The sequence below is a fragment of the Tupaia chinensis genome, unplaced genomic scaffold (assembly GCF_000334495.1).
Source record: "Tupaia chinensis unplaced genomic scaffold, TupChi_1.0 Scaffold000001_1, whole genome shotgun sequence".
In the NCBI taxonomy this organism is placed as follows: domain Eukaryota; kingdom Metazoa; phylum Chordata; class Mammalia; order Scandentia; family Tupaiidae; genus Tupaia; species Tupaia belangeri.
This window is the reverse complement of record NW_006159427.1, coordinates 8,069,337-8,086,809: the sequence shown is the minus strand read 5'-3', so window position 1 is coordinate 8,086,809 and position 17,473 is coordinate 8,069,337. Positions and strand designations below refer to the sequence as shown.

Below are 17,473 nucleotides of genomic sequence, written 5' to 3'. Positions count from 1 at the left end.
ACAGCTGCACTTGTTAAAAAAAATTGTAAAAAGTGTATTTTCTTAACCCTCCAATATGCCTATATTGACATTTTCTAAAATAAAATGAAAGCAGAGTTATGAATGGGAAAGGGGCATTCGCTTTAAAGCCAAAGTGAACCCTCTATGGGCCCTCCCACATGAAGGAATACAGACTCTTAAATAAAATAATACTTCCTTAAAAATCTGCCCCCTAACAATTGTTTACATCATAGAAAAATAGCATTTTTTTTTGTAAAAAGAAATATAGTTACTTTGTTAAAATGGTCTATTTTAAACCAGCAATTATTTTTCATATAAAGAATTTCTAAATATCCAAAATTGTAAAAAGTGTATTTTCTTAACCCTCCAATATGCCTATATTGACATTTTCTAAAATAAAATGAAAGCAGAGTTATGAATGGGAAAGGGGCATTCGCTTTAAAGCCAAAGTGAACCCTCTATGGGCCCTCCCACATGAAGGAATACAGACTCTTAAATAAAATAATACTTCCTTAAAAATCTGCCCCCTAACAATTGTTTACATCATAGAAAAATAGCATTTTTTTTTTGTAAAAAGAAATATAGTTACTTTGTTAAAATGGTCTATTTTAAACCAGCAATTATTTTTCATATAAAGAATTTCTAAATATCCATACGGGAAACAAAAATAGATTAATACTGAGTGCAAAGCAGACAATGGCATGTTTGCGAGCGATCAAAGTACTTCATTGCCAGATAAATAATACTCTTAGTATATTACAGTACGAGTTTTCACCTTTTAGGAATTTAAAAGATATTGCTTTTGTTCTCTGACGGCGAGTGACTTATAGGTAAAGCTACTTCCTGCAGCAGAAGGCCAAGTAGATCAGTGTGGGTCACAGACATGCACTCACATTCCCCCACCTGAATGTGCTGGAACACCGGTCCACGGTCCACGTGCACCTCCTCGGTGTGAGGGAGGGCTGTGGGCCACGGGGACACTGAGGGGGACTCGGAACATCTGCAGGCCTTTCAGAATCATCCGCTAGCTCTTCCATGTTTGAACTCTCACACAGCACCAGAGTCACACCTAACCACGGACCAGCTTGGCCACACCCACCATGAAGGGTTCACTAGGAAAACCCTTCCCTAAACACAGGCATTGCATCTTCATGCTGTGACGAGGACGGTTCCCCCGCGCTCCTGCTCTATCTCACAGCTGTTCTGTACAGATGAGCGTCCCCCACGGCAGTGGTGGAGGGTGGTGGGACCAGAGCCGAGGGGACGCAGCAAACTGCGGTGGTCCGGGGCTTGGCCGGCATTTTGTCATACCCTCTCCACTCTGCTAGGGTCATACGAATCTGAGAAGGAAGAAAGAAGAGAACATTAGTGGGATGTTGAATGGGTCTGTTTCTCGTTTCATCTCAGACCATAAATGAGACTCTTAGGAAGCAAAATCCACAAGTGTGTGGAAGCTCGTTTTCAGACGTTCCAAAAATCTTGTTTTCACTAGAGTAGGAACTATTGTTAAAGGGCTGTTTTCAAGGAGGGTGTGTGGTCATTACCCAGACGCAGAGGGAAAATATGAGTGGTTCCATGTTTTCACGGCCTCTTCCTGTTGTTCAGAGTGGAACATGATTAACGTGAGATGCAGTGCTTCTAACCGGCGTGGCGTGCTCGGTGGGTAAGCTAGGTTTCTTTTTTTTCCCTCCTTTCTTCCTTCCTTTCCTTTTTCTTGTGTTCTCTACTTCCTCCCTCTTCCTCTTTTCTTTCTCCCACTCCTCCTCTCTCCCTACTCCCCTCCCTCTCTTTTTGAGAATTACAACCATAATGAAAGCTTGCTTTGCAGGCACTTCTCTGTGACCAAATGCAGACCCTTGAAGGCTAGGGGGTCCTGAAATCCTGACTGCGTGGCTGGCATGGAGGGGCCTCCTGTCTCCAACAGCCACATGCCAGGGACAGGCCCAGGGCTGGCGGCTTACCTGGCAGCTCAAGTCTCTGAGGGCCTTCACTTACAGGTGTGTGTGTGTGTGTGTGTGTGTGTGTGTGTGTGTGTATGTGTGTGTATGAGAGAGAGAGAGAGCGAGACTGGGCTGCCATAGCAATTCATCCTGCCAGCACCAGAAAATCCTAACTGTGTCCACATGTCCAGGATTTCCAGAACAGGACACCATGTGAAAGAGGGCTAACCCTGATGTGGCGGCTGGCGCTAAGCCTGACAACCTCCGATCCATACAGCAGTGCCTTGCAGTCAGAACATCCGGCCGTGCCTTCTTAATGTCTTCAGAGAAGATGCATTTAAAAATCGGAAAGGGGTACAGCCATTATGAAAAATATTAGAGGTTCCTAGAAAAATGAAAAATAGAACTAGTAGGCTGGCCTCATAGCCTAGTGGTTAAGGAAGCTGGATCCCACATGACCGGCTACGGTTCAAATCACAGCCCTGGCAGCTTGGAAGGCAAGCCAAGTGTGCATGTGTGTATGCAACTTCCAACGGGATGGAGAAATGAAAGGGGAGGAACTGTGGCATGATCACACCCATTGGGGCTTCCTTCTGCTTCTCTCTGGCGAGTGCATGTACCCTTTGGCAATTAAAAAACAAAAACAAAAACTAAACACTAAAATTACAACTAGCATGTCACCCAGCAATCCTTCTACTGGATATACAAGGAGATGTCGAAAAGTTCACGCAGAAATGGAACTAAAAGTTCATGCAGAAATGGAACTAAAGTACAAATTTTATTTTGGTGTAAAATATTTCAAAATCCATACCCAGTTTTTTTTTTTTTTTAATTTTTTTGCTGTAGGGCACATGTGCTCGCCAGAAAGCCAGAGAAAGACAGAGAGACAGAAAGTAAGAAGTCACCCCCCCTAGGGGGGATGGCCGCACCGCAATCCCTTCTCCTCTATTCTCCTCTCGGGATCTTGGGCACACAAGCACACATGCTTGGCATGAGTTTAAGCCACTGGATCTGGGATTCAAACCACAATCAACTACATGGGAGTCCAGTGACATAGCCATTATGCCAACTGCTGGTCCCCCACACACAGTTTTTTCAAAATATTCCTTTTTTCTATGAACTTTTTAAAGACCCCTCATATATAAAAAGGAAATTAAATAAGAATCTTGAAGAGCTATCTGCACCCCCCCCCCATCCACTGCGGCACTATTCACAATAGCCAAGATATGAAAACAACCTAAATGTTCATCCATGAATAAATAAACTGCATACATATTAGAAAATAGTATTCAGCCTTAAAAAACACAAACTAAGTGAGGTGATGGCTCCATTAATTAGCTTGACTGTGGTATTCATTTCCCAGGGTATGTGCATATCAAAACATCAAATTCCATAGACATGGGGCACTGAACAGCTCACCTCAGCGCCAGGTACCTTGAGAACCTCTGCTGAATGTACCTGCATCCCACAGCCCCCTGTGGACGGGAAGGTCCCAAGCCCAGGGAGCGTCCCACAGCCCCCCATGGACGGGAAGGCTTCGAGCCCAGAGAGCCAGGCAAGGAATTCTGTAGGACAACGGCCCCTTTCTTCAGCTCATAGATGGTCTCATTCCAATACAAATACACTGTGGGCCACGTAATGTTATTTTAATTTGCTAGTAGCCACATTAAAACACATAAAAGAAATTAATTTTAATTAGATAATATATTGCACCAAATAAATCCAAAATAGTATTTCTACGTGTCACCACGATCTAAAACTCATCGGGACATCTTAGATTCCGTTTTTGTACTAAGTCTTTGAAATCTGGTGTGAATTTCACACGGACAGCGCATCTCAGTTTGGGTGCACTGCGAGCGGGTCTCCAGGAGCCTCACGTAACAAGGGGCTACTGTATCGGACAGCAGGGGTCTAGGGGCTAGGGTGGGACCCAGAGTGTTCAGAACCCGAGTTCGTGGACGGGCAGATGGCATAGCGGTTACATCACTGGACCCCCACGTGGTTGAGTGCAGGTCAAGTCCCAGACCTGGTGGCTTGAAAATCACGCCAGATCCGTGTGCATGTGTATTCAAGATCCTGGGAGGAGAATGGAAGAGAGGGGATTGCAGCATGGCCATCCCCCCGGGGGGTGATTTCTCACTCTTTCTCTATTTCTGTCTCTCTGGTGAGCACATGCACCCTAAGACAAAAACCTCTACCAAAAAAAGAACCCTGGTTCCTCTGGGCCCTATGTCTGCTGATGACAATTAACTAAGGCCTACCCTGGTGAGCAGCTCAGGTATCTGAAGCTCCTGTCTGTGAAGATGTGCTAACATCCCGCCTTCTAATGGCGTTACTTGGCATCATGAAACCTTCCCAGATGTCCCCCGCTTTGGGCCTGAAGCAGACAGTCTGTCCTCGCTCTGCCCCGTACTCACGGTAACCAGAGTACACGAGACTGATGGAGCTGGCAGGGTCTGCAAACCAGGGAGTCCTCTGACTGGCTTCTGCCCTGGAACACAAGCCTCTCCCAACGGGCTGGGAGAGGATTCTCTGAGTGACTCGAATTAGTTGTTGAGCTGCTGACTCCTTTAAGCCCAAGCCAAAAAAGACCGCTAAGAAAAGTTAACTGAAATGACATCTTTCATCCGGAATAAGGGCGTGTTGTATGATGGTTGCTATAATACGACACAGACAGCAGGGTTCTGGAAGGGTGTGCGTGGGAGGCAGGGAGGCGTGCCCCGATTCACATGGCATATGATCTTGTTTAACAGTGCAGGACAGAATCTGAATTTAAGTGGGCTGTGAATTTAGGAGCAAAGAAGTGACCCCTCCACACTGGGGTCACAGGGGCAGGGGTGGGGAGGGGATAAACGTGAGGTTTCATTTTTTTTTTTTGAGAGATTTTTGCTATACGGTGTGTGAGTTCAACAGAGAGACAACAGAGAAACAGTGAGAGAGAAATCAAGAAATCACCTCTCTCCGGGGGTGTGACCACATTGCAATCCCTTTTCTGCCCTTCTCCTCCAGGGATGTTGGGCATGCATGTACACACACCCAGCGTTGAGTTTCAAGCCTCCAGGTCCAGGACTCAAACCATGGTTGGGCATGTGGGAGTCCAGCGCCTTAACTACGATGCCACCTGCTGGCTCCAAGGATTCTCACATATAAACTGGTAAGATGCATCTAAAGGAAACCCAGTCTGAGAGATCATCAGCTACATAGCAACAAGGTTGTAGTCTCACCCGCGGAGCAACGGTGAATAGTGGAGTGAATATATGTCAGTTTCACTGGTTGTCATGCGACCCTGTTCCTCCTCAAACAACTGGTTTTGCATATCGAAGCCCACTGGTTCTCACATGAAAGGCCCAAAGGCCGTCTGAGCCACACACATGCAGGAAACCATCCCTAACGGGGCCCTGCTTGCCAATGACTTGAGAATGCCAGAAGTAGCTGTCCACTGAGCAGCTCTTTCTCTGCAGATGTGGGGCCATTATATTGTGCATTAATAAATGCATTGGATGGAGAGGGGAAAGATAATAAACATTTCTACTTGTTAGTAACTATGGTTCAAAAGTGTCACAGGGGAGCTATTTTTAATGGCTGGCTGAAATGAAAAGTTTGGATTATCTGAGTGTTTTCAGATACCCACTGGACCCTGTTTGCATGCCAAATGGTCAAGCTGAAAAACTGCGGGGCTGTTTTATTGAAGTAGAAATTATATTTACAAAATCCTCTTGAAAATGGACATCCGTGCACTGACGTAGGTATACTTACAAATGGAGAAAGGATTATGGCATGACCACACCCCACAGGAAGGTGTTTTCTTGCTCTCCCCTGTCTCTCTGTCTCTGTCTCCCTCTGATGAGTATATGTGTCCCCTGGGAAATTAAAAAAAAAAACACCTTAGGGGCCAGCAGGTGGCGTAGCGGTCACATCACTGGACTCTCACCCAGCCAACCACTGTTCGAGTCTCAGACCCAGTGGTCTGAAACTCATGCCAGGCGTGTGTGTGTGTGTGCGTGTGTGCCCAAGATCCCAGGAGGAGAATGGAGGAGAAGGGATAGAGGTGTGGCCATTCCCCTGGGGAGGTGATTTATTACTCTCCCTCTCTCCCTGTCTCTGTCTCTCTCTTTCTGGCAAGTGCACATGCGTTACGGCAAAAACCTTTACAAAAACAATTTACAAACTGATGTCTTATTATAGGATTTTTCTTATTTTAAAAATCTTTAAAATCCTCAGCAATTTTAATTCTTTTACTTTTGCCTACTAAACCTTCGCTGCATAAAGGACATGATAATGAAAAGAAAAAAAATGGAGGGAGGTAGAAAAATTCTAGAAGGTGCAAATGCGAGAGAGCATCAGAGGGTGGGTGGTTTACGGCAGCAGCCTGGAACATCTTTGCTCCTTAGGTTGGTAAAGGGCAGGGGGTTATCTGGGCGAATGCTGTTACACCAGGGGTGACCTCTGTGATCTCCAACCACATTTACTGAAGTGCTACACCAACCCTGGAATCCTTCTATTGACTTAGCTGTTCACATTAAAAGGCCCCAACAATTGCTTATGTAGGTCACTTCACACTGCCATTTACCTAAATAATTTCTACAAAGACCTAAAGTTTTAAAATATACTACAAGATAGTGATTTTTTGGGGAAAGCTTTTAGATAATTCTTTGCAAATGAACCTTTTGATAAAACAGCTCATGGGGCCGGCTTTATCTTTCCTGAGTACGCAGGTTTACAACATTCACCCTGGTACTTTCCACAACCTAAGGGCTCCAACTGCCACCGAGCCCTGGCCCCTGCCTCACGCCCCACCTGGGCCCCAGAAGTCCTGCTCAGCCGTCCTCCTCTGCCTCTGTGTTGCTGGGTGCCCGTTTTCTTCCTGGGAGATGATGCTCTTGGAGACAGGGAGCAGGTGGCCTGGTCTCCGAGCCCAGTCCCTGCCGTTCAGGGACACGAATGCCTCTGGTGGCCCAGCCTGACCCCTGGTGACCTTCAGCTCCTCGGTCTCCTCAGTGGAGTCGGGGGTCTTGGAGCTCAGGAACCTCATCCGGGACACCGACGTCACCTCTTTCATTCTCATCAGGCGGTCAGGGTCTGCCCTCCTCGGGGGGGAAGCCAGTTTCTCTTGTAAACTTTCGATCACTTTGGAAGGACTTCTTAGCTTCTTTTCTGGACCCGACACGCTTGGGGTCCTTTCTATAACGTGGAACAGGGTGGACCTGAATGACGGCCTTGCCTCCTCGTCCTTGGGATCAAAGGTCTTAAGCTCCCCAGGGTCGGGCTGAGGCTCAGGGCTGGGGGCTCTGAGCCCATCCACACCCATGTGCTCAGAGGCCTGAGGGGCCCTCCTGGCGCCGTCCCTCTCCCCGACAAAGAGAGGGCTCTGGGTCCAACCGCACTTCCTCCTGCCGTAAAAGGCGTCGGCAGGTGCCGGGGGGCCACCTGCTGGTGCTGGGCTGACTGGCAGCTCCTCCATGCAGGGCCCTGGGCTGCAGGTGTTGGTGTTGGTGACAGGCTCAGGGAGCTGGCTCTGTCCCTCTTTCCTGGCTCCTGGCAGAAGGGACTCCATTGCCACCTCAATGCCGAGGATCCTGGCAGCCCTCGCTTGCAGGGACTCACTTGGGGGGGCTGCTACGGCCCTTGCTTCCCCCAGAGTCCCGTCCAACCCCGGGGTCTCCTGTTCTTGTCCCGCGGGAAGCCCCAGAGACCGTAAATCTGGTGCTGAGAGGCCTCGGCTTTTGTCGGTAAAGGACAGTGGGACTGCAGTGCCCCTCTCCTCACCGTCAGCAGTCCGAGGGAGCATGTGGCTTGGCCTCGTGGAACTTACAGCACTGGTGAATTCCCAGCTGTCTTGTGGCTCCCTTGGTTCAGCCAGATAGGACAGGAGGCTGGGCTTCGTGTCACTGGACCTTGAAGACACCCTGCCTTTCTCAGGACCCGGGCTGAGCGCTAGTCTGCTCTCTCCACTTCCGTCCTCCCGGCGTCTCTCCTCTGTGGCCGGGCTCCAGCCTACTGACTGCCAAGGCTCCCCTCTGCCATCTCCCCCCTGCGTGGGGCCCGAGGACTGAGGCTGGGCATGCGGGAGGCCGGGCTTTGGCTCCCCACTCCAGCTCTCAGGCTTGCTCTGAACTCTTCCCAGCCACGCAGGGTCCTCCGGCACCAACATCCTCGGTTCCTGCTCGACTCTCACTTCCTGGCCGTGCCTGTGGAAGCCTGAACTCTCTGGTCTGGGGTCGGCCGGGTCTTCCTGCAGCCACTCAGCTTCGCTGTCCTCGCTGCTACTGTGGCTGTCTTCCTCCTCCTCCTCCTCCTGCAGTTCCTTGTTAAAACTCTCTAGCTGACTTATCAGGTCCCATGGTCGACGACTGACGGGTTTCAGGAGAAACTGCCCAAAGAGCTGCTGGCTGTTGCAGGGACCCGTGGGTTCCCCCTTCACCACCTCCCGCTGGGGCCCGGGGCTGGCCGCAGGCACACGCACGTCTGCACAGGGCTCCCGTGGGCACGCCTTTGACACAGGCGCCTGATTGACGGACCAGGAAGTCCTTGAGAAAGCACTGTTGCTGGACGGGCTGAGGGACGTCTGGCCCTGTGGGCTGGGAGCACTGGGCTTCTGTTTTTGGTCCCTGGAAGCAAGTGCGGTGTGCACATGTGGCTCGAAGGCGGCCGGCTCTGGGCACTTCGCACCTGGCGTAGAGGGACTCGGCCCTCTGTGCTCAGCGCCAGGGGGCAGCTGCGTGCCCTGGGATTCTTCGGGGAAACTGGTTTGTGTCTGCTGGTCTCTGTACTGGTGCCCCGGCCAAAAGCCGGAAGCCTGGAGTTCTCTGTGTTTTGTGAGGTGGATGAATCTGAGGTCATTTGTTTGTTTGTGGACTTCTGGTTCCCCCAGATCTTGTTTTCGGAACCCTGTTCCCCCAACCATGCTTCCTGTGAGCGCCTGCAGTTCCAGGTCGGTGGACGAGAGGCTCAGCAGACTCTGTTCCTGCAGGGCCGCGCTCTTATCGCAGCCGTCCTTCCTATCGGCAGTCGGTTTTAAGTCATTGTTGTTCGTATCTGTAGCTGGCAGATGTGATTCAGATTTCACTGGGATGGAGACCAAACAAAATATAGTCTCGCTTGTTTTCTTCTTTGAACTTTTCTTGGTCTGCATCCCAGTTTCAAACGTTCTGAGCTTGGTCTGCATTTCGCAGGTCCGCTCGCCCGGTGCATCTGGGGAGGAGAGCTGGCCTTCCGCATGGCCGTGCTGGCTCCCTCTCACGACACGGAGGTCGCTTTGCTCAGGGAAGCCATCTTCTCCATCCCTGGGCAGATGGCCCCGCAGCCACCGGGGGCTGAGCTGAGCAGAGGTGGCCCCCCTCTCATAGCCGGTCTGCGGAGACAGGACAGCACCATCACGGAGCACCTCCCCAGGCGCTGGCTCCTGGGGAGGGATGAGATCAGAGCTCCACAGCTTAGGGCCGAGCTTCGCTTCTTCGTAGAAACCCTGGGGCTGAGCGAGTTTAATGTGCCGGATCCGGGGGTCATCGAATGGGATGTACTGCACAGAGCCCTCGAAGGCAGCGGCGAGGCGGGGGTGTGGAGGGAGCCCTCGCGGAGAGCGTGGCCCGGCCCCATATTCAGTCCCGGTTCCCAGGGGGCCAGGAGGAAGCGGGCAGCCAGCCCCGGCCTTCTCGGCTGCGTGCTGTGGCTGTCCGTGACTACCGTGCGCGTGTCTGGGTGCCGTATCCTCCAGGTAGGGGTTCGGGATGTGCTGGGGGGGTGACCTGTACGACGGCGGGGGCACGTAAACCGGAGGCTCCAAACCAGAGTCCGACGCGCAGAGCTCATGCCTGGGGTCCTGAGCAGTGGTGGAACCGGAAACGGACAGGTCTGTCTGCAGGCTGTCCTGGGAGGCGCTGCTCTCTACTCCTCTGGACTGGTGGGAGCCGAAAGATGCAGGCTTGAGGGGTCTTCCGAACTTAGGTCGGGGTCCAGGGCCTGCGGAGCCACCCTTGTCAGGATTCCTGGTGGATTCCAAACTCGGGGCACAATTCGGGGGATATGGGGGCATTTTAGAGACGCCTGGGAGGTGTCCATCGCCCATGGAAATGGGGATTTCCGTGCAGCTGAGGCCCTCAGGGGAGAGAACCCTGGGCAACGACTGGGACTTCCTTTTGTTTTGCGGGTTCAGCACACGCTGTCCTTCAATGAAGGGGTACAGGTCCTGGAACAACTTCTCCCCGTCGCCATCCGACATCTGCCTCCCTATTTTCCTCGGCTGGTTCCAGCTGTCGAGGCTTACATTCTGCCACTTGGCGGCACCCGACGTTCTCAGCTCTTCTTCCCAGATCGCCTTCTTCATCACATCCTCTGTCCTTCTCCCGACTTCCCATGGACCTTCTCTCGTGTGGACGGACAGGCTGTGGGCTTGGGCCATCCCCCCGGCCTCTCGGTCTTCTCGCTCCCTCGGGCCCAGCAGGCTTCTGACCCCCTGTCCTCCTCTTCTCCAATAGGCTCGGTCGTCGCAGGGCGGGGGCTGAGAGGGCCACGCTAAGGCAGGTTGATTATAGAACCTACAAGACAAAGAGGCACAGATGTCACACGAGAGAAAGGCGCACTTCTCTGCTTCTGCGACTGGTGTTCGGAGTCAAACCGAGGTCAGCACCTTTGAAAAATGCGCTGCCTGCCATGGGACTTGCCAGCTTTAGGGAGAACACGTCCCACTCATTTCCTTATGGCTGGAAGCCAGCCCGCGCTGTGCCCCCAGGGGCCAAGGAATAACAGCAGCAGGCTGGCCACCAGAGCACTGGGACGTGGCTCGGGCTCCAGACACGTCAGGGCTCTCTGACCTCTAAGTGCCTGGGGGACATCCCGGAGCAGAGCTGAGAGTAGTGTCCCTCAGGCTCCAGTATGGGGCCACTCGGAGCACACCCTACTCAGGCCAGACCTCCTGAGTGATTTTTGTGAGTCAGGGAACAGTCTTACCCACTGCTCTATGGCCGCCACGTTAAACCTGAGCGAGTCCCGCAGCCACTGCAGGGGTGGCTGACACTGACTTCTCGGTCTCATCCCTTGTTTCCGATTCCACAGGTCTGGATGCGGCTCTACGACCGGCATTTCTGACATGTTCCCAAGTCCCTGGGATCTTTCTTTGAGAGCCATTACCGCCAGTGGTTGCCAACCAGGATTGCACATTAGAATGTGGGAGCGCTTCAAATCCACGCGCCCCGGGCCAGAGGGTAACGGGGTGGTCAAGGCAGCTGGAGCTCACTCGGCCAACTGTGGTTTATGTCCCAGACCTGAAGGCTTGAGAAAAAACGTGCCAGGCACGTCTGTGTGTGTGTATGTCTGTGTGTGTGTCTGTGCGTGTCCAAAATCCTAAAAGGAGAAATGCAGAAACAATGGTAACATGACCAATCCCCATGGGGTGTTTTCTCTTCTCCCTCTCTTTTATTTGAAGAAGGTCTCAACTTTAAAAAAAAAAAAATGTCCTTTTTCTTTTTTGTAAATTGTAAAAGCAAAATATATTCATTGTTGAAATGAGTGTTGGAAAAATAAAGCAAAGTAAGGAAAACAAAAAGTACCTGTAATCCTTCTACCCAGAGATAGCTACTTTGATATGTATCTTCTACTCTGCAGGATATGGGCATACAGGTTTTAGACGGCCCTTGGCATCCTACAGGTACCTGGTCTTGGGCTCATTTCCTGCATGTCATACACAACGCTGAGGATGGCAACGCCACGCCAGGTCCCCACTACGTGTTTTCTGGACACCAACACATTTATGCTGCATCACATCCTTTGGAGGTACAAATTACTGTCATTCCCGTTTTACAGAGGAGGAAACTGAGGCATGGGAGTTAGGGAACTAGCTTAAACACTAATCTGTACTGGGTTCTTATGCTATGGCATGCATTGTGTGAATTACTGCATTTAAACTTTACAACTATTATTATTTCTCCCTTTTATAGCTAAGGAAACGGAGGTATATGCAGTTCAAACAACTTTCTCAAATCACACAGTTGGTAAGTGGTTGGAAAAAGAATTCAAATCCAAGAACTGTGAACATAAAGCCCCTCATTTAAACACCATTAAACTTTCTCCAATGAAATAATAAATCCTTGAAATGTTTAGCATTATTTCATTTTTTAAAAGATTTATTTATTTATTTAATCCCATTTGCTATTATTATTTTTTAATTTGACCAGATAGAGACAGAGAAAGGGAAAGCGAGAAAGCAAGCTGCCAGGTCTAGGACCTGAACCGCAGTCGGCTACGTGAGAATCCAGAGCCTTTATCTATCACGTCACTTGCTGGCCCCTACATTGTTTTATTTTTTAAAGGTTGTATTTATTTTACTCATGGCAGAATGACAGATAATACATGTGTGTGCATGAGAGAGAAAGAGAGAGGGGATGAGACCCCCCCACTCCATCAGGGGCTCAAAGCACTGCCAGAGTGTCAGGACCTTGGGCACACGTGTGTGCACCTGGCGTATTTTAGGTTCACCAGGCTGGGAATCCGAACCCGTGGTCAGCCACATGGCTTCCAGCTCTGCCGTTCAGTGTTTTTTTTGACTGTGCCACCAGGCTGGGCCAAGGAGTTATTTAAATGAATAGTATGCACATGATTTATTTAACCATTGTAGCAGTGTTAGGCATTTATGTGGGTTCCATTCTAAAATGCTTTGAAAAAACATCATTCACAAACAATTTAAGGTCTCAGATTATTTAGAATAAATCTTTAGAAAAGGAATGAGCAGGTGGTATAGTGGTTAAGGTGTGGAACTCCCACATGGTCTACTGTAGTTCAAGTGCCGGATCTGGTGGCTTGAAAAATCATGCTGAACATGTGTGCGTGCATGCCCCAAGTCCCAGGAGGAGAATGGAAGAGAGACTGAGGCATGGCCATCCCCTCTTGGGGGTGATTTCTTACTTTCCCTCTCACTGTCTCTCTCTCTCTGGCAAGTGCACCCACATTATGAAAAAAAAACCCTAAAAAAATTAATAAATTGTTAAAAGAAATAGAATGAGTAGCTCCTAGGGCACATTGTCAAAACAACCACTGATAAACCACGCCAGTTTATAGTCCACGTGTGGAACAGAGATGCCGTGGTCGAGCTGAGCCTTCCTGTTCCTGGGTATTCCAATGATCCTTCTCCTTATCACATAAGTGGAAAGAATATCTCATTATTTTAATTTGCATTTCTTTGATATCTAGGAAGGTTAATGTTTCCCCCCATGTGCTTAGGTGTCACGAAACTACATATTGTGATTTCTACAACCCAGTCCACTTTTCAGTGGGTGGTGCGGCCGAGGGAACACTGAGGGTCAGGCCGGTGCTCTGAGGCCACCAAGTCTGTGTAGTAACAGCTTGCAGGGTCGTGCCTGCCAGGGTCTGCCCTGATGAAAACCTTTCCCAGCATGTGGGCAGAGGGCTGGCTCTGCAGGAGCTCCTGGAAGCAATGCAAACCTTTACTAGTGCAACTCCCTCTTTTTTTTTTTTTTTGGAGAGCAGGCTTGTGCACTCGCCAGACAGACAGAGAGAGACAGAAAGCGAGAAATCACCCCCCAGGGGGGATGGTCACGCCGCAATTCCTTCTCCTCCATTCTCCTCTCGGGATCTTGGGCACGCACACACGCCTGGCGTGAGTTTTAAGCCACCAGGTCCGGGACGCAAACCGCGGTCAACTACATGGGAGTCCAGTGACATAGCCATTACGCTAACTGCTGGTCCCAACTCCCTCATTTTTGAAGTACTTCTTTGCTTTAAAAAGTGAGGGCAGCTCCTCAAATACTGCCCCCAACCTTATCTTCCACCACACTCTGTAATTTGAGCTGCCACTTGCAGTAAAGCTTAGTTTTAGGTTCAAAAAGTAGAAAATAGTTATCAGATCATCGGAAAAGTCATGATATATTTTTCTATGCAAAAATGCATCATGACTTTTCCGACAACCCCAAAAATCAATTTAAGGTGAAGCACCTGCCACTGGGGACCTAAGCACTTCTGTGTCACATAAGTGACACATAGACAGGGCAGGCTGATTGCTTTGTTGCTTTTGTTTCCATCAAGAGCACGTTTTGAACATTCGGGTTTTGGATGCCAGGTAGCGCACTTCTTGGTGGGGTTCTATAGGCTGGTCAGGTTAGAGGCCATCACTGCTGGCCTTCCTGCCCATCCCCACCCCCACCCAGCTAAGCCAGCCTTGCACCTCCAGAAGCCACAGTCCCTTCCTCAGGGACTCCTGTGTAACTGCCCATCAGTAGCCACAGAAACACTTCAAAGATCAACCGTTCATAAAGTCCTTAGAATTGGGGCAGCAGGTGTCATGGTGGTCAAGGCTCTGGAATCTCACATGGCCCACTGCAATTCAAGTCCTGAACTCCGTGGCTTGAAAATCATGCCAAGCATGTGTGAGTGTATGCCCAGAATCCCAAGAGGAAAGTGAGGGAGAAGAGACTGTGGTATGGCCAGGCCCCCGGGGGGGAAGGGGTGATTCCTCACTTTTCCCTCTCTCTGTCAAGAGCACGTACCTTATGGCAAAAAACTAAGGGGGGAAAAAGTCCTTAGAACCTACTGCTACAAGTCTCAAACTATACCCAAAGTCCACGGGCAAGCCTTGAGAATTACGACTTAGGGCAGCCGGTGATGTGGTGGGTGGTGGTAGCTGAGTCCCACCTATATGCCTGTGTTCTGAATCCAGGATCCGGCATCTTGAGGGACATGCCAGGTGTATATATGTTGTGTGTGCCCGAAAATCCCTAAAGGAGGGAGAGAAGAGGGCATTGTGGCATGACCATCCCCAGGGAAGGGTGCTTTCTTGTTCTCCCTCTTTCACTCTGTCTCTGGCAGGCATAGGCTTCCTCTGGCAAATCAAAGGGAAAAGAAGAAAAAAATTCCAACTTAATATAATGTTACAGCTGCCATCGATCCAACTGTAAGAGAGTAAAATCATAAGGAAGTACCAAAACTATCTACTTGCATCAAAACAATCTACTTCGAGGGCCGGTTCCATAGTCTAGTGGTGAGGGGAGCTGGGTCCCACACAGCCAACCTTGAAAACCATGCTGTGGGGGCATGTGGGTGCTGCCCCCGACCCCGACAGAATGAAGAAATGGAGAAGGGACTGTGGCATGACCACTCCCCATGGGGGTCTTTTCTGTGCCCCTCACCGGGTCTCTCCCTGGTGAACACACACATCCTCTACGATGAAAAGAAAAGTACTTCCTCGCCTCCGTCCTGAGGCAGACAGTGAGTGGGCTTTGCACCCGCTTCACTAAGCACTGTTTTTCTTTCTCACGGTCTCACGCACGTTTCCCTGGAGTGCCTGACATTACAGAAGGAACAGGGCCGTGTGGCTCTCGTTCTCCTCACGGCCAATGTGTGCTGTGCTTAGAGGCGGCTGAAGCCCAAGGTACTATCTGCGCATGTGTATGCCATAGGCCACGAGTGTAATCAGATTAAAAATGACATGCGCGGACTCCAACTTCCCATGGGAGATATGTGGTCAAAGTCGTCTTCTCCACCCCAAAATGCGATCACCTCCACTTTGTCGAAACTACCATATACAACTGAGCGAAATGGCTAATAAGCACCCTGACTTAAACTTTTTTCTATTTACATAGTCCACCCAAACCCCGAGTGAAGAAAAGCACAGGTGATCCTGGAGATTTTAAATAACCTATTTTGAGGCCAGGTGGAAGCACAGCGGCGACGTAACTGCACAGACATGGGGAGGTCCCAGGTTCACATCCAGGCCTCACTGCACACACCCATGACCCAGACTGGCTGAGGCTGGGGGTGGATCACAGTGAGGATTCTGTTTGGGTGACTGACCCTCCATCTCTCATGGAAGAAATAAAGAAACCTCAAAACTAACTACCTAGCTAGCTAACGTACTTTACAATATGGTCCACATGACATAGAAAACGATGAAGGATCCATTTAACAAACCTCCGTTCGGACCTGTTATGAGCCAGGCTCTGATGGGCATATGCTGCGTTTTGGTGATTTTCTCCTTCAGACAAGTGATCGAGCATGGCTGTCCTAAGGCTTCCATACAAGACACTGTGACCACCTAAATTGCGTGCTGTCTCATATGGCTTCCAAGCCAAGAACACATTTCCCGATACCTTTGAGGAAATACGGTGAGATTCAATTTTTCTTTCTTAAAAATGAAGCTAATGATTTTCATCTTAAACAAACATTAACGATGGGACTGTATAAACATGCAGGCAAAGTGGAGTGTGCTAGCCCACATGGATGGCACTGACAAGTTCCGTGAGACAAGCAGGGTCTCTGTACAGAGGTCCTGGGAGAACAGGACAGAGAGGAGGGTCATGCTTGCCAACGGCTCTGTGGCTGACCATGGGGCGAGACACGGGGCTGGCAAAATAACGGATGGAAACTATGTGGGAAATGGTTGAGATGTGCACATGTGGAAAACAATTTGCCTAAAAGACAATCAGCAAATCTACTCACCGAATATGTAAGAGCTGGTGATGAAAATAATTGGGAAAAGCTTCTGATAACTGACACGACTCCTTTGCAGCCACAGTGGAAAGCACTGCCCTTTCTTTCATAAACAGAAGTTGGATCAGCCCAGCGGTATCGCTCCAGCAACTGAATCCACCGGGAAGACTGAGGGTTCAAGTCCCTGGTCAACCTGTATGAGCTAGGGGGTGTGTGGCCAGGATCCAGGCTGGCCAGGAAGGCTTTGGGAAATGGGGATCACAGCACAAGATCCTGTGGAGGGTGCTTGCCTGGCTCTCCCTCCCTCCCACTCTCCCTATTTTCTCTTTCTATTTGTCTCACTCTCATGAAAATAATAAACCTAAACACACACACACGCACACACACACAACCACAGAAGTCTACTTAGAACAGCAATCTTTGAATCTACGCTGAGCCAGTGTTTTGATGCTAATAAGATTATCTTCTCAGTGGACGCCAAGGTCCTCGTGAGCTGTACCAACTTGTTACCATCTGGACAAGCTACAGCCTGGAATCCGGCCCAATACCCAGGGGCACAGGACAGACCCGTGATTTCATAAAATTTAAAACTACGTGAATAGAGGCTCGCTGCCTGCCTGGAGGACTGGGGTTCCATGAGAGGGACACACGGACAGCGCGGTTACCCCTCCCTCCTCTGTGAATGAAATCCTGATCCTGGTCTCCAGGGGTGTTTTCGAAGTCCAGCAGCTATCCCTCATCATGGAGGTCAAGGTGGGACACATGCCCACTAATGTCACATCCAGGTGCAGAGACTTCTGCCCATCCCCGAGTCGATACTCCAGCAGGTGCCTGCACTACTGATCCCCGTCAACTCGAGCATCTCATGCGGGACCAGTGGATGGTGGCGCCATTTTGCCCTGGCAATTCGTTCAAAAGCCACTCCCCTTCCAGAGGGGACGGTCATCATATCCAGACAGATGAGCTGCGCACAGCGAGGGAGGGGTCTCTGATTGGAACACGCACTCCTCCCAGGGAAGCTGTCTTCTCCGGCTGGGCAGGAGGTGCTTCAGCATCTCTTCAGATGCCTCCTGCTCACCAGCCCACTGGCATGACGGGGC

General features: G+C 50.1%; 1 protein-coding gene across 1 annotated transcript in view; it reads right to left on the bottom strand.

The window, feature by feature from the left end:
• Positions 1-332: 332 nt before the first annotated feature.
• Positions 333-17,473, bottom strand: part of JCAD (junctional cadherin 5 associated) — a 29,022-nt gene continuing 11,881 nt past the window's right edge. The window contains exons 2-3 of the mRNA XM_014587594.2: positions 6,738-10,474; positions 333-1,340 (exon numbers count right to left, since the gene is read on the bottom strand). Of these exons, the coding sequence (XP_014443080.1) occupies positions 1,306-1,340; positions 6,738-10,474 (3,772 nt within the window). The 3' untranslated portion in view covers positions 333-1,305. The remainder of the gene's footprint in view (positions 1,341-6,737; positions 10,475-17,473) is intronic.